The sequence below is a fragment of the Meleagris gallopavo genome, chromosome 3 (assembly GCF_000146605.3).
Source record: "Meleagris gallopavo isolate NT-WF06-2002-E0010 breed Aviagen turkey brand Nicholas breeding stock chromosome 3, Turkey_5.1, whole genome shotgun sequence".
Taxonomy (NCBI): Eukaryota; Metazoa; Chordata; class Aves; order Galliformes; family Phasianidae; genus Meleagris; species Meleagris gallopavo.
The window spans coordinates 30,031,284-30,052,062 of record NC_015013.2 but is presented as its reverse complement, the minus strand read 5'-3'; the positions used below and the strand labels follow the sequence as shown (position 1 = coordinate 30,052,062).

At 40.6% G+C, this 20,779-nt stretch overlaps 1 protein-coding gene across 1 annotated transcript in view; it reads right to left on the bottom strand.

Annotated features, from left to right (window-relative positions):
- Nucleotides 1-5,446: 5,446 nt before the first annotated feature.
- INO80C (INO80 complex subunit C) overlaps nt 5,447-20,779 on the bottom strand; it is a gene marked incomplete at its 5' end in the record, with an annotated part of 32,723 nt that continues 17,390 nt past the window's right edge. Inside the window, 4 exons of the mRNA XM_019614303.2 lie at nt 5,447-9,721; nt 14,134-14,201; nt 15,898-16,009; nt 18,816-18,926. Of these exons, the coding sequence (XP_019469848.1) occupies nt 9,590-9,721; nt 14,134-14,201; nt 15,898-16,009; nt 18,816-18,926 (423 nt within the window). The remainder of the gene's footprint in view (nt 9,722-14,133; nt 14,202-15,897; nt 16,010-18,815; nt 18,927-20,779) is intronic.

The window sequence follows — 20,779 nt, the reverse complement described above, 5'->3', positions numbered from 1 at the left end:
GGAAAGCTGCAGTTATTTAAGTTAACTATTGAGGTGCATCTAGTAACTCAGTTATGCAGAAAGCATGAATTATCATGTTCTTACCCTGTCATTTGAAGACAAATGTCTAGCAGCACAAACCCTAACATTACGAGTAACATACAAGAGAAACTTTTCTTTACAACAATCTTAAGACTTTTAGACGTGTAAGAAGGTGGGTCCAACTTGTGGTTAAGTCCTGCAGACGATGGTCTTGCTGATCTCAGGATTTTCCAAAGATTAAAATGCAGATGTTTGGATTACTCAAAACCCCTTGAAACTTCAAAAACACCAGACCTATTTCCCTCTTCCCCAGATACCGGAGGTGGCCATAAACCACTTTAGCATCCTGGCAAGATTTCCTTTAATAGACAATCTATTGAATAGCTCCTAGAGGCCCATCAGCAACTTTGTATTTTAGCAAATGAAATCAAAGTTTATCCCTTAGCTTTTGCTTAACTACCATAAGCTACTTATAATGTGCATCCCCTTGTGTATGCACATGCAATCCTTTTTCCACTTGTGCTGTTTTTATAACAGACAGTGTATGTGGGAAGCGGGGGGGGTGTCTTGTATGGATATATATCTATAAAGTCTGAGCCAAGAAAAAGGAAAGAATGTCCAAGTAAAGCCCAGAAGTCTCACGGTGGTGACCATCCCCAGCACTGCTCATGGTCTTGGTTCTTCCAGAAGTCCTCTATGTAGTCTTCTATGCACATGTTTACATTAAGGGTTTGTACATAGAATTACAGTGCAGGTAAATGTCCCTGTCTTGACAAGCTGGATGAAAGAAGGGGTAGTAGGAACAGAGGAAGTACCAGAGTGCTGGACAGAGTGAAATCTGGAATGTCTGCTTGTATGTGTGTGTGTGTCATTTCTTCATTTGCTTAAGCTCTTCAAAGGTTTTCAGGTGATGACTGCGTTGCCTTTGGTAGCCATATGGTTTGAGAAACAAAGTATACTTGCTGATGGAAAACACTTCGTATATTAGCCAAGCTGTTTTTCATTTTCTGGTGAACTCATTCCTTTTTAGGCTTTGCTTCAGTGGTCCTTTTGACAGAGGGATTGTTGTAGGGATGCTTCTGGTTTGGCCTGCCCTGGGGTTTCAATTACCATTTGCAGGCTGTTTTCTTGGTAATGTATGCCCTCAGCTTTCCCATTGTGGTTTCAATTTTTCCTTTTCACTTGGAATTTTCTTCTTGCTTGAAATCCCTTTGGATTTTAATTCTTGTGGTGCTTCTTTTCTGTTTTCAGTAACTACTTTCTGTAGATCTCCAAGTGAAAGCTTCTTTTGAATAACTTGATGTTCATTTATTTTTTTATTTTTAAGCTAACTACTACAGGGTGATGGTCTGAGGTTTTTATTGTTGGCTGGTTGTTGGTTTTATTTTTTTGAGTGGGAGGCACAGGGATTTGCATTCCCTTCCAGGGAAGGTGGTATTACTGGTTATGCCATGGAGATTCTCTCTTAGTGGCTCGTATTCTTGGTTAAACTTCTGTGTGTTACTTAAGACAAAATCAAGCTTCTCGTTCTGTATCACCCCAAAAATGAGCTGTTATTTCAAATATTCGCTTTTAGGGGGCTGGGACACAACACCTGTTTTCTTATGCATTCTACAGTGTCAGCTTCACCCTACACAGGACAACCCTGCAGTCCTCTCCTCCCAAAACGTTGCCACCCACTGCCATCACAGGGGTGCAAAGGAGGAATTTAAGAATATTCATACTGGATTTGGAGGCTATTTTGCTGTTGTTGTTTGTTTTTTGAGAAATGCTTAGAAATGTATGGCATAGGACAGGATTTTTCATCTAGTCCGATCATAGAATCATCATAGTATCACAGAGCGGCCACCCACTAGATCAGAGTACCCAGGATACCATCCAACGTGGTCTTGAACTCCTCCAGGGATGGGGCATCCACAACTTCTGCCAGTGCCTCACTACCTGAGTAAAAAATATCTTCCTAACATCTAGTGTGAATTTCCCTTCTTTGAGTTTAGAGCCATTCCTCCTTGTCCTGTCACTATCAGACCTTGTTAAAAAGCTGTCCTTCTCCTGCTTGTAAGGTCTTTCAAGTACTGGAAGGCTGCAGTGAGGTCTCCCTGGTGTTTTCTCCTGGCTGAACAAGTCCAACTCCCTCAATCTCTGTAGGAGATTCTCAATTCTCTGTAGGAGAGGTGTTCCAGCCCTCTGATAATCTTCATGGCCCTCCGCTGGACACTTTCCAACAGCTCCATGTCTTTCTTGTGCTGGGAGTCCCACATTTGACACAGTACTTCAGATGGCACCTCATGAGAGTGGAGTAGAGGAGGACAATGACTGCCCTTTCCCTGCTGGCCACCCCTCTTTTGATGCAACCCAGGATATTGTTGTCCTTCTGCTGCAGAACTGCTCTCAGTGAGCTCTTCCCCAAGTCTGTACTTGTATCTGGGATTGCCTCCATCCAAGCGCAGTGCCTTGCACTTGGCCTTGTTAATCCTCTTTAGATTTTCATGTACCTACTTTTTGAGCATGTCCAAGTCTCTCTGTATAGTGCCCCTCCCTTCTATTTTGTCAACTGCACCACCCAGCTTGGTGTCATCAGTTAGCTTGTTGAGGGTACACTCAATCCCAGAGCCTATATGATAGATAAAGACATTGAAAAGCACTGGTTCAAAAACAGATTCCTGGGAACATCATTCATGATCAGCCTCCACGTGGACATAAAGCTTCCCCCAAATCTTTGATATGGGCTTAGTCTCTACTACCTAACAGATTAAAGGCCCTTTCCATTCTCCAGTGAGCATCCAAATCACCAAAGTTGTGTGCAGTCCCCACTTGCTCTGTTGTCATAATTCATAGAAGGGTTAGGGAACTGGGAAACTGCTAAGTGCAGTGAACAAAGTGCGTACATTAAGAGTGAAAGAGCAGGATTCCATTGCTTTTTCCAGAAATCATCCATGTGGCTTATTTTTTTTTTCTAGAAGCTATGAACAGTCCTTGTGGAGATCACTGCCCCAGGGCTTCAGAGTGGTCTGCATGTCCCAGTGGCATTGTGTCCAGGAAATATACAGGAAAGATAGCTTTTGCATTCTCTGTCCCAGTGTGGTATTTCAGAAGGACACATCAAGGCCCATGGAGAATTTGGCGTCCAATTCATTCTAAGATAAATTAGACGAATGTGGAGACAGCTGCTGAAATAAACTGTTTGCAGATGAGATTTCCTTGAAACAGGCAGGGGTTTGACATGCCATTTCCCAAGGGTTATAAAAGCACAGGGCCAAACCAGCATAATTCCATAGAACATTTCTTGTGTCATTGGAGGAAGGGTAGCAATAACTACTTCTCAATTTACAAAGCTCATGGGAAGGGGAGGAAATTGCTCATATTTGTTTCTTAGCACTGGTGTTCTGCACAGCCTAGTACAAGAGGTGGAGGACAACAAATATCTGGCTGCTTGTGCTTTGCCATTGGCTTCAGTAACGAAAGGCTGTTTGAGAGGAGAACGAGGCTTGTGTCTATGAGCCGCTCTCTGCTTCATTTGTACACATGAGAATGATGGCACCATTGGCTCCATATCTCTACGTCTATGACATGCCTTCCAGAAGGGAACAGTGTGAAGTAGTGAGTTACGACCTACTTACATTCTCTATTCCAAATATAAAGCCACCTTAATGTCCTATTTGTGTTTCACAGAATTAAGAATCACCAACAGAGTATTTTATAAATGTACTTTATAGTATGTTATAAAGTTTATATATTTTATAATTTTTTCTCTTTGACATAGCCTTATATTGACAGGGCAGTTTGTTCTGCAATCCCAATGCATATCCATTTACTCTATTCTATGTCCTGACATTTCCTTTTTATTACTGATAGTATCAGACCCCACACTGCCTCTGTTGTCTCCCTGGAAAGAAGTGCTGCTCAAAGATGCTTCTAGAGGCTGCCAGCTATTTTTTCAGTTGAGAGCATTTCTGTCCAAAGCTGGAAGGCAGACTCCCATCATGAGACTGCCTACTTATATTCAGCCCAACTGGGTTAGGAAAAGGTTCTTCACTGGAGGGTGGCTTGGACACTGGAACAGGCTCCTCCAAGCATCAAGGCAGTGGTCACAGCACTGAGCTGCTGGAGTTTGAGAAGCATCTGGACAATGCTCTCAAATAGGGTTTGTTTGTTTGATTTTTGGGTGGTCCTATGTGGAGCCAGGAGTTGGACTTGATCCTTGTGGGTCCCTTTCAACATGAGGTATTCTATGTTCTTTGTTGGCTTAGCCACCTGGTGAGGGATGCAGCTGTAGTCACAGAGCAGGGGAAGTGCATGCTGTACAGTTCCTTGACACCCTGTAAGCAGTAGTGACCTGAAGGCATCACACAATTAACCACTCTAATTGTTTGAGCGGGTTTCAGACCACAGACAAACTCTTCTGTGTGGATGGGGCCCCTCCTTCCCTCTCTTTTGTGAGCATGCAGGGGCTACCAGCACCCAGCTTCCAAGCTGGAAAACGTGAGAGGATTTGGGCCAACGGAGCAGCGTGTTAACAGATCCTTAATTCTCTCCCCTCTGTCCTCTCGATGCACAGTGAGCTGACACGCAGTATGCAGATGATGTGTGTGTGTATGATGACCTTCACCTCCTGGGAGAAGTGAATCAAGAGTGTAGGAAAACTGTTGTCCCTTAGAACATGGATGGGATCACAGCCAAAATTCAGACATTCCCTGTTACTCATTGCTCCCACTAAAAGGGAGCAAGCAGTATTGAAGAATTCCAAACTTTTACATTAAGAACTTTCTTGTGCGTGATCTATGTTGAAACATTAAGTTCCTACATTTAGGGTACTTCTCTGTTTGATGCAAACCCTGCTTTGGAGCCAAGGTTTAGAGAGAAAAGAGATACTGTCCACAGGTGCAACACGTGGGTAGCATCTTGTAAACAACTTCTTCACTTGAGATAAGAGTAATTTTTGCATGTGAGATTTGGGACACTGGAGAAGACTTTGGATAGCCCATGAACCTAGTGCAGATGGCTGCAGTGCTGTGCTGAATATACTGCAGCCAAGTGACAGGCACAGGACTCACAAGCAGCTGGCGGGAGATAATGCCCAGAGAATGTGTTTGCAAACAGTAAACACACCGAGTGCCCAAACCAACTTATTATCTAGTCTGCTGCCACTTCAGGTTTTATATACCAATTATTGATTTTAGGTTACAGTGTCAGAGAAAATGCTGTTCTGTTTTTAACATGTGTGACCTCAGAGGTCTTAAACCGTATGCAGCTATACAAGCCATACTTAGCAGTAGTTTAAACAGTTAGTTATTATTATTATTAGATCTCCCAAGAGGTTATTGCTATTGCTGTCTGTAGGCTGTGATTTTCAATAGGGTAATCAACTGAAAGGACGGCATTCAGTACAGCTTCTTAGATAATAGAAAACCAAGCCAAGCAACACTTAAAGATATCAAATGGACTTCAGTGTTTTATTGCATGAAGATGTATTACTCTGTTGAAGCCCACCCACCTAGCAGAGAAAAAGTGGTTTGTAATTGTGACACACACTAAAATGAGGGAAATAATGGATTTCTCCCAATTCTAATAATAGCTGTATCATCATCCTGGGGTGACTGAACTGTTCAGAAGTAATGCAGAATACCGCTTGACTGTTCTTGGTTAACAGAGCACGAAGTCAGTTGTCAGTTGTTTTTATGTTTTGTTTTATTTTTCCTGGAACCTAACATCGTCTGTAAGGCTTCTTCCCTGAAATGCTTCAGAATGAAAAAGCTATGTGCTATTTTGTCTGGGTATGTAAACCACGTACATTAGAGGCAATTTTAAGTTTTCTAGTAATAAATTATTGTTGGATTAATTTACTACCTTAAATCTTCAAGAAAAAACAATATAATTATGCAGTGAGTTTGAGCTTTTTTCTTAATAGAAGGGATTTACTAAAGCTTTTTAACCTTATGCTAGTTCATTTTTACTTTGATATTTTTCATTACTAAGAAGTCTTGGAATTGTTAAAGTTGGGAAAGACCATTAAGATCATCTAGTCCAACCACCAACCCACTCCCACCATACCACTGACCATGTCCTTCAGTGCCACATCCACATGGTTCTTGAATACCTCCAGGGATGGTGACTTCACCATCTCCTCAGGCAGCCTGTTCGAGTGTCTCATCTCATCACTCTTTCAGAGAAGAAGTTTTTCCAAATATCCAAACAGAACTTCCCCTGGCACTACTGAAGGCTTTTACCTTTCATCCTGTCACTGTTACCTAGGAGAAGAGGGTAAATAGTTCCTCACCACAACCTCCTTTCAGGTAGCTGTAGAGAACAATAAGGTCTCTCCGGAGCCTACTCTTGTCCAGACTAAGCAATCCCAGTTCCTTCAGCCCTTCCCCATAAGATTTGTCCTCCAGACCCCTCACAGCTTTGTTGCCCTTCTCTGGACACGCTCCAAGGCCTCAATGTCTGTCCTTCTTGTAGTGGGGGACCCAAAACTGAACGCAGAACTCAAGGTGCGGCCTCACCAGTGCAGAGTCCTGTCCTTTGCACTTACTTTAGTCATCTTGTGCTGTAAGAGCTTTGAGACTTACTGGTCTCTGTCAAAAAAGATGAAGGCCTATATTCCTTCACACACCTGCTACTCTTATCTGTGGAAGACCGCGTGTAGCAATTCTATGGGTGTCTAGAATCCTGCCAGAGGAGAAAATGGGAATATAGGACAGTGAAACGACAGGATTCCAAAATGAGCAGTAACTCTCTAAATTGCACTCTGGCGATCTCCAGGATGTGGGGCTAAGGCAGAGGCAGGGAGCTTTCAAGCACAGAACGGCTGTACAAACTAGCAGGGAAGCAGCAAGGAAGGAGCCAAGGCAATCCTGCTCTCCCATCTGGAAGGGGATGGGAAGGGTGGAGGCAGCAGCCACGGCTGCTGCGAAAGCTGCTGCTCTCAGCTGTCTGCAGCACACGCCTTCCCTCTGGAAATGTTGCCGCCAGCATTGCTGCCCCACAAGCTGCAGGCTGAAGCCATCCATGTCTGTAGTATGTAGCATGCCCAGGTGATACTCTGTAGGCAGTAACATCTGTACATCAACAGATTGGTCATTACTGTGACTGCTGGCTTTTTCACTTTACATATGTGTCAGCAGTATTTGTTGAAACATATTTTCCCAAAGTCTGAAATGGTATTTGTCATTGCTTGTCTTTTTAAATGCCTTTCTTTAGTCCTCTCTGCAATTTAAATTCAGCTTCTTTTACTTATGTCCTGGATATAAATAAATATAAATGTATGTTTCAATTTTCAGTTCTTCTGAGGCTGACAATAATACACACTTTAAAAATACTCTGTGGCACAGAGTAGCTCTTCACTTATCCATATTTTCTGCTCCGTGCAGCAATGCTGCTGTTGCGCAGTTCTCTCCCAGAAGCCACTGATGAGAACAGCAGCCCAAAAACTATTCCCAAAAAGAACTTAGTTGGACTGATCAACGCATTGGCTACTGGATCTTTTCTGTTCTCACCTTCCTGCTAAAACAAATACCTTTTAACTGCTGCACACAGTCAACTGCTGTTAATCAGTGTAAAATTGCATGGTTTCAGTGGCTGACTTTAAACGAACAGTGCACAGCCTAGTAAGTGGTGTGCTGCATAGCAAGAAAAGAGGGCCTGCAGCAAACAAAGTTAAAAACAAGGAGTGAGAAGGGAATCCAGTAGCCATGGCATGGTTAGAAAGCACTGAGGAGTCAATAATATTTTTGCCAAATTTAAGAGCCACGTTTACTTATCTGATGCCAATTCATCAAGACACTTAGGTTTTGAAAATGGATTGCATAAATACTGTTCAGTAGAAATTAGCTGAGAAAAGTAACACTTTTGCATTCAGTGCAGGAGTCCTGGAACACTTCTGATAGGGAGGGAGACTGTACTCCTAAACAGTCATTCTCAAAGAATGCTGAAAATACTTGTGGGAGAGAGCAAGCTGGTGAAATCTCATTTTCTAAGCTAGTGTCTGTTTACTTAAAGCAGAAGTGATCTTAGAGCAGTTCTGTATTTGCTTTTCATATCAATGTTAAGCTTATCTTACAAACTTATCTTCTGTTAAAACAGCCATTATAAAACTCAAATGCAAAGAGAATGTGGCTTGGATGCCTACTGGCATGAAGGAAGATATCCTGTCCTATTATTTTTTGTTCTGTGATACAGTTGCAGCATTATCTGGTATCCAGATCTTTGACGGATCTATTGTAAACATGTCAAAGACTTTTCAAATTACTTCGTTGTTGTAAATATTAGATCACAAAAAACAAGGAATGAGTCCCACATACATTCACTGAACAATGTACCCCATTGTTAAGCGATTTTTCCTGTTTTAGAGTTGAGATTAAACTAGCGTTACTTATTCTTTCAATGAGAAAACGTCTGTTTCAAAAATTATCATTGCTATAGAAATGTGCATTGAAAATGCAGTTTAGACATTAGCTAGTGCCACAAGGGTGCTCCTTGTGCCCTCCAAGAGAGGACTTGCATAATGTCATGATGTCCATGATGGAACTTGGATGAAGTGAGGACTGCCCACTTCCTTCCCGCCCCCACCCCCCCAGCTTAGTTTCAGAAAATCACAATTGTTTCTGATGTCAGCAAGTACTTGTCAACCCCCACCAAGAGGCTGAGCTCTCCTTCCTTCTCCTTTCTCTGACCTTCAGTTGCTCTCGCATACTCTCCTGTTACTTCAGAGAGCAATGGTCAGTGTCCTGCCTTACTGAAGACTGTGAGTGTCAGAATGCCACTGGTCAGAGGAATTCCTGCTATTATAGCATCCTTTCCTAAAAAGACTGGGAAATAAGTACTTTTTCTGTACTAATTAGTAATAATAATGAACCAACTAGCAGAGGCAGAACAGTTGAGTTGTGGAAGGAAGCACTCAAAAAATACCAAATGTCACAACTCAGAATTTCCTGGTGATGTAATGGACTCAAGCCACAAGTACTCATTAAGATATTTTAAATGAATTTGAGTCCACCTTTATGTATGCTGACCATTCTTCAATGCAAATATTTGTGTGCAGCTGTTCATAGTGCTCTGTACCATAAGCATTCATCCCAATAGCAGCGCTTAGTTGGTATGTTATCTTGGATTTTTCCAGGTGGGACAAGCTTCTTCATAGCCAAATGGAAAGCACATCTGCAAGGCAGGTCTTAGAAGCTGGAATGTCTTGGAGCTTTTTCCTTTATTTAACTGGCTGTTTATTCTTCTGAGCCAGATCAGTACCTTATATATAGAGTGGGAATGAAATTCTGTCTCTAAAGAAATTACATATAACTTGGACATTATAGTGCTGATCCATGTCCTTAAGGTCTTAGGTTACCTTGGCCACCAAACCAAATTGCTTACAAAATGGAAAAGTAACAAATATAAGTATTTGTCAGAATTAAATCCACATGTTCATTCATGTGTCATCACATGTGTCATCAACAACTTCCAGATGTAAATATCAATGGAGAGTTTGAAGGAACCTCAATCCTGCAGGCAGTCTCTGTCATAATTCTCAAACCTAGCACCATTCAAAGGTGACACACAACAACACTTGGTCTTTTCAGGAAACAATGCTCGTTGCTTTCCTTAGAGCCAGGTATCCTGTAACCACATCTGAAGGGAGCATCCGAATATAGGCAAATTCTTCAATAGTACTAAATCTCAGCTTGCTCTGGGGATCTGTGTAATTTGCCTGAAAAAGAAACAATGGAGAAGATACTATTCAGATAAAATCTCAAATCAGAATACTCTAATAAAACACATAATTATGAGACCAGAAATTACTTTCTTTTTTTAGTAACAGTACTGCTATTCTGGCACGTGACCAAAAGTTTGTATATTTTCTTCCTCATGTCAAAATTTATGAGGAGTTAACTAACCCCTATAAAATCACATTAGAAAAGCTTTAAACATCATAGAGGGCTAGAACAGTCTCATCCAAAACACTGCAAAAGAAATTCCCCAACTCTCTAAACTCACCCTAGCAACTCTGTGCCATGTACAGTCTCTCCCAAGGCAGCTCTCCAAACAATCAGGCTGCTGCCAGCAAATTACCCAACAAAAAGGCTGAATTATGGGTGCTTGGATAGCTTTGGACTGATTTTTCTCTTGCTCCATACAACTTAGCTTTTAATTTACTTTAAAGTGATTGCTAAAGCAAGGGAGTCTCAGCTTATGGTGCTGTGACTGAACTGATAAGAAATTTGAACTCCGCTCTTTGCTTTGCTGCAGATGTCTGTTTTCAGGATAGAGCTTGGCCAGCTAGCCTTGGGCTAGGCTCACATCCTCTGCTGCATTTGGGTCTCGAGTGCCTGGGAGCGGTGCCAATCTCATTCCATCCTCTCCCCTTCCCTGTCGCTACAGAAACCCTGAGCTCCTACGAGCTCAGAGCAGCACAGGAGGCCGGACTGGAGGATGGTAGGCTTCAGGGTACCCTCTCTCCACCTTCAGCCTCCAAGATAGCAGCAACACGTTACCATTATATTCCAAAGTGCCTGCCAATGGCCTGCAAGTGTCCTGTGCACCTTTCCTCAACGGGAATTGGTGGTAAGGCACAGGCAGCTGAAATCTCTTGAGATGCTGCTACTAAAGCAGAAAAGGCCAGGAAGGCACAAAGCGTTACAGTGTTAAAGCACAGAGCCTTCCACCAGTTTTACGTTGGAAAGGATATGTTGAGCGTGGAACAATTCACGTAATCGTCTGGCCTGATAAGGCTTAGCAGAAAATGAGGTGTTATTTGTAGCATGTCTCGTTACAAAGAAATGCTGTAAGGTTAATTAAATGTAGGCAGCTAGCAGGCAAGCCATCAATTCATTTCCAGACAAATGGCAAAGTTAGGACATTAGAAGTAAATTTATTCCTGGTGGTAACTTTATGGCTATAGCAGGTGTTAATTTACTTTTATTTCACATTTTAAATTTGGCCTTTGGTATCTAAAGAAAAGCTAAGCAAGCAGACTGCTTCTCCAAAGTGCAAGACTCCGTAATAAACTGGCCAAACTATATCTGCAATTTGTGTTGCACATCAACCCATGTTAAAATTATGGCATTTCTTCACCATTCTTCACATTGGGCTGTATTGCTTGCACACATCAACATGTCGTATGTGTGGTATGGCAACTAATATACAATGTCACTAACTTAAGCTAGTGCTTCAGCAAAAACTACGAGGTATTAGAAAAGTGAAGAGGATTTTACAGAGACAGAACTCTGCTGTACTTTAAAGTTAAGACCACAAATACGTGCTCTTCAAATACAATAAATTATCTTGATCTGTTTCTATAGTAGAAAGGAAGAGACGTTCAAATATTTGAAGTTTTTAAAATCTGCTTTACATTGAATTACTTTGTTTTGCACATTAATATAGCTAAATACTCATCTTGCAACTTTGGAAATAGTAGTTTTATTTTGCAATGTCAATATAGTAGATAATAGCTTTTGAGTTCTAGGCTGCTTTACAAAGATAAATTGGCTGCTCTGCTTAGACCAATGGTAAATTTAATTCCATTTGTGTTACACAGAGAAAGAGAAGAGAATCAATAGAATTTAATTGTGGCAGTTAATATAACTGCAGATATACTGATGAGAGTATTTTAATGCACTTCTCTTTTTTTTGTACCTGCTAGACCATTTAATTCTTCCCTAAATGAGTAATGCTAAGGAATTTATTTTACTTTCTTTTTTCTTTCTCCACGGGGAATCCAGCATTCCCATACAAAATACAATCTTATACAAAGGCTTTCAGATTTTAAATAGAAAATATCGGGACATTTTTCTTATACTAGATTTCTAAGATATTCTATTACTCCACATATCTTCCTAGTAGGCATCTTTAAAATAAATTTAGTGCTTCTTAGGCAACATTTCTGGCTCAGCAATTTAGAGGACACACTGTCTCAGTTATCTTTCTCTATACAAAAGACTTTTTTTAAACATGGTATTTTTTATCAGTCTGGAGTAACCTCACAAGCTGCATAAAATAGGAAATGAGCCACACTGCGATTCAAGGGTGGAATTTATTTATTTTTTTAAAGCCAGAAAAAAAAGGAAACAGAACCAGCACTGAATGGAATCTTAGAGAATGGAGATTATTTACACTAAGCTTCAATAGTTAATATAGAACAGTGTGTAGATCACTGATGGAAAGGAAAAGCTAGTAAAGAAAAGCTGGGGAGTAGAAGTCTGCTTCCAGTGGCCAGCCTGCCCCTTAGCTGTCAGGGACACTCTTCACTTACACCTGCACCATCATCTTGCTGTAGCTGCGATGACTGACTGGCTTTGCAACACATCAAAGGCTGGTGCTGGGAAGAACGGGTTGGTTCCTTGGACGTGGGGCAGACAAGGATTTAATCTTTTATGCCTTCTGCTCCATTTAAGCCCAGCAGAGGTGCTGTTGCAGTTTTAACAGCACCTGTTGTGAATGCCACTTGCAAAGCAATGCCAAGAGGAGAGTAGAGGAAAAAGAGGGAGATCTTGCTTTCCCGTTTCCTTTTGAACACTGGGTTACCAGCCTCGATCCAAGCAACTCATTTCCCTTCCAAATCATGCTTGGAGGCAGAGCTGAGAACATGCCACCTCCTAGGAGGCTTTTCTAAATGTGTTACTTGAAAAAGTCAAAGATGATAGATGTTGTCAAATCAAAAACTCAAATGTTAGGATGTGAAGGATTACCGTTGGCTCTACAGCCGTTCTTTGGTCCCCTGTGCTCTGTATCCACACTCAGGCAGTCCTTAATTAAGTGCTCACCCATTGTTTTCCTAACAGGGACTTTCATCTAATTCGGTACACAGAATGCAAGATGCCCACTTAGTGAGAATGTGTTTAATCCTTTGTTTTATCTGCGCCGATGCCATACAGTGAATATTCCTAGCTGATGCACATTGCTCAAATCTCACTCTGAAAGTAGAATTGTTAATTTTATAAGGAGCTTTTTAGTGTTAACCTACATCAACATACCATTTACAGGCATCCCTATGAGGTACCATCATGTCTGTGAGGTGGGATAGTGCCCTATGGATTCAACTGAGGGAAGGGACCCAGAGAATCTGTATAAGGCTATTTGAAGTTACAAAGTTCTTGTCGTTGTAGTTATTTAGTATAACCATTACTTAATACTTTCTATAGTCCAAACTGCAGCCTTCCTATTCTTTTCTGTTGTAGTAAATGCATAGGCTTCTGCATAATCAATCACTGAAAAGATGTGAACCTGAGTATTGGCAAAGAGAAAAGTTACTGTTATTAACACCTGTTTTAAGTAAAACACAAACAGTCTCAGTAGCAGATACAAAATGTATGTTGGGCAGAACTCAGGGACTTGACTCATGTTTGGTACCAACAGACTCTTAACAATTCAGGTGCCAAATTCTAACAATTCTTGACTTTTTGGAACATGTGCAAACCATAATTAAGGTCAAATTAAGGTTTTTGTTTTGTTTTTAAGCAATAAAACCATGTGAAGGAGCCTACCTGTGACACACAAGCTACCTATCTGCCAAACTCCAAGTTCCAGCACTGCAGCATGGGGCTATTCAAAATGCTTGAAAATCCATGCCCCATGTCTCAGGCTGATGTGTTTGAAAGGAAGTTAGTGAGCAATGTTAACAATTTTTTTTTAACCGTGGAGAACAATAAAATTTTGCATAATCTCGTTCTTGGAGGTTGCTTAACCATCTTTCTGATACTTTCTCAAAAAGATACAATGAAAAAATCCAGACTCAGGGAAACACTGAGCATGGAAAGTTACAGAGTGTGTGCTTAAAGCTTGGCAAAATTGAAGTCATGGAGACTACGGGCTGCCAGCTTTCATTGTAACAAAGCAGAGTTGAGAGTGATGGGGACCAGTGCAGACTCCACAGCTGGGAAATGGTGTGATAGGAGCCAGCTGGCAGGGCAAGGTATTTAAGCTGCCCTGGCATCTGTTAAGATCCTGAGGACTTGGAGATGCTGGGATAGTATTTGGGGTTTGGCCCTAAATCACAGGACAATTATTAAGCACAAGACTGAACAGCGGCCTCAGCATGTATGTTTCTTGTAGAGGCATGTACCAGTTTATTTAATTGTCGAAAGTCAAATGCCAATTTTGAAGAGAAAAAAATAAAATACTTACTGGAAGTCCTGAGATGTCTGAATATTTCTTTGCAGGCTTAAAGGATGGAGGAGCGTCAATACTAAAGTCTAGGGGGAAACAAAGGATAAGTTCAATATACTACATGAATTTTCAAAAGAAAACCCAGAATGTAAAGAGATAACAAATATTTAAAACACTGGGTTTGATTTGAGGTATCTGTTAAAGCAGCAAAAAGCCGTGAAGCAGAATCACCTCTGAAAGCATTCAGCCTGGAAGTGCTGTAAGGAACAGCTTGATTCTGCTCACTTCAGTAATGCAAGAGTTCAGTAAGCAGAACTCCATTCTGTTCCATTTTTCTTTCTTTCTGCAGAAGGAAATGCAATACAGCTATTTAAAATGTGCCGATTTCCTCCAAGTCTGAATAGATTCCCTTGCAGTCAGTTGCAGAGAATAGCAGATAGCCATTACTGCACACATGCTGTATGTTAAGACCATGAAACACTGCTCAAGATTGTAGCTCTGAAATGCTATAATCCAGAAAAGCAACGTAATCTTTTAAATCAGCTAAATCTTTAAGCATGTACCACTTTAAGCCCAGTCAATGACCTAGAAAATTGTCTGAATGTTTAAATTAACTGATGGAAATTGCTCTTCTCTGATGCCCTTTAGATACCAAGTCTCATTCATTTATGAGATATGACTGTTTAAGATATGACTGGCATGGCTAAGTAGTTAAATCACTGATTTTCAATGTTTACAAAACTATCTTGTACCTGGCTCATTTCTCTACTCCTTCCTGAACTCCTTTGCATCTCATTCGGCTGCTATGATAAATTGAAACTCTCCATCCATATCAAATCATAGTCCCATAATTCAAAAGACAGCTGTTCTTAAATATGCAAGTGAATTTCTTTTGCCACCCTCTTAAAAAAGCCTTTAAATTTACTGTTGCAAATAACAACTAACAGAAATCGGCAGTCTGTGGCCTACAATAGGCAGGCACACACAGTAGCCTACACTCTTCTGTAACAGTTGCATCTAAATCACTTTAAAAAATGGCAAGTTATTTTTGGTTAAAGCACGGATTCTGACAAAATGTATATGCACCTGCCCAATTCAGAGATGCCTCTGGTTGCTTGAATGAAATCTGAGGAAGATTTCTACCTCCAGTTAAGTTGGATAATATCCAACCTTAAACTTGCCTTGAAGTACATTGAGATTAAAAGTAGTGCTTTAATTCTGCTCCTGTGGTTTTACGCAAGCTGGCTGTAATCTGGAGTGCTAATAGTGTTGTCTGAACTGTGCTGAACTAAGTAGAGGATGTAGGACTTAAGTCTCCCAAGAATCTGGATAAGGAGTTGGATAGAAAGCTTGGGCTGAGGACTCTGCTACCACGTGTACGTGGCTAGCAGAATCTCACTTGATAATAGTTTCAACAGAGCTAATGAAGCAGCAGCTACTGCTGTGCAGATACACCATCATGAGACATGCAGGCAGCTCCTCAGCAGTGAAGAGGTGACAAAAACACAACGGGAACAAGAAGTTTCTAACCTGGCTCTGATAAATGCACTTCTCACATAGAACTCACTTCCCAGATGTATCCAAACTTCTTCACAACACTCCAAATCATTTTTGTTACCTTACTTTTCCCTTGGTGCTGGTGTGATCAGGCTAGTCTGAAATGGACCCCGTTCAAGCAGGATACTGCATTCACTGATGAAATAGTTCAGGTTCATTTTAAAAAAAGTTATTTGTGTGGATTTTATTATTTATAAATACAAGCAAAGCGTCTAAGCAGCTTACAGCTAGGATCATTTAGTTGCCATGGCAATGCCCTTTCAGAAGCAAGAATTTGTTTTAGGTTCTTCCAAGTTCTGTTCTTCTTGCCAGCTGCTGCTCCACCAATGCTGGAGTGCTAGAATTAAAAATATGATGTTCAGAGAAAAAATAAAGAATACCATTTCAGAGCATGATACTTCTACTTCACAGTCTTTTAGATACGTCTCATCTTGTAACGAACCGTTATCCTCACTTATTTCATCAGCAGACTAATATACTGTGCCCTTTAATCTTAGTTGCAAGAAAAACAAAGACTTTTTGGACCGTGTCAAAGCTACTATATGTTTAGGATTAACTGAAGGAAATGAAAATCTGCTTTTTACAGGGAAAGAGAAAATGAATGTGGTTAGGTTTAGCCTGAGATTACAGGATTCTGTATGCAATTCCCATCATACTAGAACTCATACTATGAACTTGTGTCTGAAATTGTGATTACACGGCTAAATTGTCTCTCCCTTTTTTATGGCATAGTACAGGTGCAGCTCCAGCTCGTTTGAGTAATCCACAACTGTAGAAAACATAACTGAGCTTGCAAAATGTAATGAATGCTATGAGAAGCTTTTTGGAAATTTTATTTTTCTTCCAAATGATAGAGGGATAGAAAAGGAGTAATAAATGGAATACTGGCTGCTGAGACAATTTTGCATTTTGAAAGCTATGCTCGCAGAAGGCTTGCTGCTGGTGCTATAGTGCTGGTTTCACTTACTAAATGGAATACGAAGTAATTTATTTATGCCCCTCCAGAGACAAAAGATGCACAATATACTGTACTTCTTCTAAATGATCAAAGGACACAGATTTACAGCTTTACTTCAGAACAGAAACTGTTCTCAGAATTGGGGAGTTGCAGTTATCGCAGTTAATAATTACTACCTGCCACCTCAGTCTCATCAAAACTCAGCAAAGTTCTTTCTGCTAATGCACTTCTGCTGTGATTAGTTTATAAATTAGGCTGCTGAATCGCTGAGAATGATAGCAGAAAGGATTCAATGAGAAAGCTGTTTTCCGTAGATGTAAGATATATTCAGAAAAAATGTTCATGAGCTGTTGATGTATCTGTTTTGGCAATGCACATCTACTACAGAAAGTACATGCAAACGTTGCTCTGAGAGTAACACCTTAGTAGCAGCCACTGAAAATACAGGCTGTTGCAATATGAGATGGAAACAGATATACCAGCACATTCCTAATTCAAATTCATTAGATGAATTTTCCCCCCAGATCATTGCACAGCCACTACTTTTCAGCAATCTGGTATATTAAGGGCTGCTCTGAAACCCAGTGAAGCTGAGAGGAAGCATCCACCCAACCTCAGCAGGCCACAATCACACACAAAGTTTTGCTACTGGTTTGAGTCTCTCTCTCATCCATAATGAAAAGAAAAAGGAGGCGTTGTCCTCTGAACAGTTAACCAGAAGTTCAATGCTTACAGAGTAATCTCTATCGTGTTTCTATGTAACACCTGTTTAGAGATATGGGTGAGGCCAATAAAAAGCAAACACATTAAGAGATGCATGATATTTGACTCATTTTCTTTTGTTTAAGGTAAGCTGGGCTGGAAGAAAGTAATCCAAATTGTTGTTACAGTTCATACAGACAAAGAGCCAGTTAAACCTCAGTACATTTCTTCTCAAATTATTGACTGTATTCAGGATGATGACATTTTTATTATAACTGTCTATCAGTGCTGAAGCTGTTGTTAAAGGCCCCGTACATTCATTACAATTTCAAGCATGCAAACTTCTGTATTGCCTTCTTGGAAATGGGGATGTCCCTCTAAGAATTGAAGGCTCAGCCTGCCTTAAGGCAATTTAAATCCTATAGGGAAGCTATGTGGAGTGCCCCTGGGTACATATGGAGCTTTTCCACTAAACCCAGTTTCCCAAGATGCTAGTGCTCACTGGAGAATTAGCATGAATCAAGAACGCAGTTGTTTCTTTGACTGCTCTTCTTGTGACAGAAGTCTGTAAAGCAGGCACATAGCAACTTTCAAGTCAGAGATGAATTTTACACCCCCTGCCAAACCCTTGCTTAGTGAGCAGTGTGAAGCTGATTACTCAGGTTTTATGCTGAGGGATATTGCCTCTTATTCATACAAAATTAAATCTGGGATAAAATCCTACTTCCTAAGTACTGGCTTAAGACCAGCAGTCTGAGAAGTTTGCTTGCCTAGAAAGCATTAGTACATTGTGCCAATGAGTTGGCCCTGGCAGAACAAGATATTAAAAACAAACCCAGCAGTGATAGCATGACTAGCTCTAGCCTTCCTTCAACTTCTCCCCCAATTTCAATCTCACATTGTTTTAGCAGGCTGTATTTCATCAGCTGTCAGGGTTCACACGACTTCTGAACGCCGGAAGACGAGGCTTCTGGGGAGCACACAACATTTGCTTCTAAATCTAGCAATTACTGCAGGCGCAGACACCACAGGTCTGTCACAGTTTCAGGGAATAGGAGAGGAGCAAAATGCCAGTCGCTAATGACTATGTGGCTGAGTTTTAGTTCAATTATTTTGCAGCTTTCCCGGGTTAGGAGGTGGGATTTGTACATGCACAGTGGTATAAATAGTGCCTTCTAGTTCTGCTAGTTTGTGAGATACTGCACTATAAGGCTTCTGCACCTACCTTGATCTAGCAAGTTCTGTTCCAGAATTTAATACAGTAGTTCCCCTCTGAAAGAGTGCCACTCTCATGTTCTAATATGATGTGTACTTCAGACCATAACGTGGCGTGGACTTGAGGTGAGTTACTAAAGAACTGCCCATCTTTTATTTGGCTGTAAAGCTGACTTTCTTAATATTTACATTAGCAATGTGGTTAAACAGAAACCTAGGCAGGGTTTTATTTGAAGAGTTTAGAATTTCAGACTGTTCGTATACTTACAATGAAGTTTGGATCTTTAAATGGTAACGGCTTAACGGCTGTTTCCACTGATCCTGTGCTGGAGTCTGTGTTCAGAAATTTATTTTCATTGATGACCTCTCCACCTGCACTCTGAAAAAAGAACTCAGGCTTACTGCTTGTTACTGCAAGCAAGTTCAACCAAAGACTGCACATCTGCTTTATTACCAACCTGTTGCTGTTCAGCCTTTCTGTTTCTTTTGAATCTTTTAAAGATGCTGCATGGCAATGACAGCAGTGGGGAAGTATGACGCAGCGTTTGTCGAGTAGTTTACAATGACATAAAAAGGGGAGAAAAGGAATAGAGTGGCTGAAGGCTACTGACTAAAAACAGCATTGGTTTGATTTCAGTATTAATGAAAGCCATCTCTATGAAGTGCAAGACAGAATGCGAAACCAGAAATAGCCTAAGCGTGTGCTGGATGTATCAGAGTGTTTGGTATTAAAGCACTGATGGTAACAAAGATTATAACATTTATAAAGAGTTGTCTCTTTTCAAGGTTCTAAAGAATAACTGAGGAATCAGTTTATACTGCATCCTTGACTTTGGTCATGCTTGAACAAGGATTGAAGGGAAAAGAAAAAGATTTTATTATATGTATTATTTTTATAAGCAAACCTCCCAAAAGCTACATGGATACTGGTATGTGTTCTCTAGGCTATTCTCTATGGCTTATTTATTCAGCAGGAAGAGCAGTGGGAGAATGTGTGTGATTGGAAAGCTAAGAAAGTTGTGTGACAGTCCAACTGATTTCTGATATTTCTACATGGCTGATTCTGTGTTGTTCTTTTATGAGCACCCTACAAGTCTACGCTAACCAGAACGTGCTCACTCTACGTACTTAGATGTGCTAGTGAAATCCTGATCTGTATTGAAGCCAGTGAGAATTCTGCCACGGAGTCAGTAGTTCAACCAATACAATTTCATACTTTCTTTTTTCTTGACGAACAAAAAGCTTCACTAAAAGCTAAATCAAGATTTATTGAATGGATGTTTAAAATGTTTCTCTACCTTTAGATAGATAATACTTAAAACAAAAAAAGTTTTTCCATGAAAATCTACACTGCAAAACTTTCTGTGTTAATACACGCTCTTAAGTAGGAGAAAAAAAGGATCATTATTACTAGTGAATATGGGAGTATCCCTAGAATTTGGGACTACATAGCAAGGTCCTTGAGCCAGCATAAAGTCACAGAATGGCTTGGCTTGGAAGGGACCTCAACGATCATCAAGTTCCAACCCCCCCACCACAGGCAGGGTTCCCAGCTGCTACATCAAGTGCTAGATCAGACTGCCCAGGGCCCCATCCAACCTGGCCTTAAACACCTCCAGGGACGGGGCACTATTGCTCTCTCAGTCAAAAAACTTCCCCTTGACATCTAATCTAAATCTCCCCTCCTTTAGTTTAAAACCATTCCCCCTTGTCCTATCACTATCTACCTGTGTAAAAAGTTGATTTCCCTCATGTTTATAAACTTCTTTATAAATTAAGCATGTCCTTCTCCATGTGATTACAAAGGAAGTGTTTGTATTCATAACTACATGCATAAGTAATTACAGGATTAGGAACTATACGAGCCGAACTCTAGTTTGGGGAAATACATTAGTTACTCAACATACTGTAATACAGCAAAGAGAGCTCTTACATATTCAAAGAAAAGAAGCTGTCAGGTAAAATGGTCATGTTTCTAACATCTTATTAAAATAAAATATATGAATAGGGATGATCTGTTTTCAAAACCACAGTTGGACTCTGTAAGCACACGCTACAGGGATACTGTCATAGTAACAGCAGTGAAGGAACACTGAAGCCTATAGCTAAAATCTGATTCTTCCCTTGCTGAGGGCAATATCAAAAGGCAATGACTGTCACAGAAACAAAAGAAATGCAAACGGATGTTTAGAAACTGTGTGTGATGTGAATGAGCAGAGAAAATACTGTCTT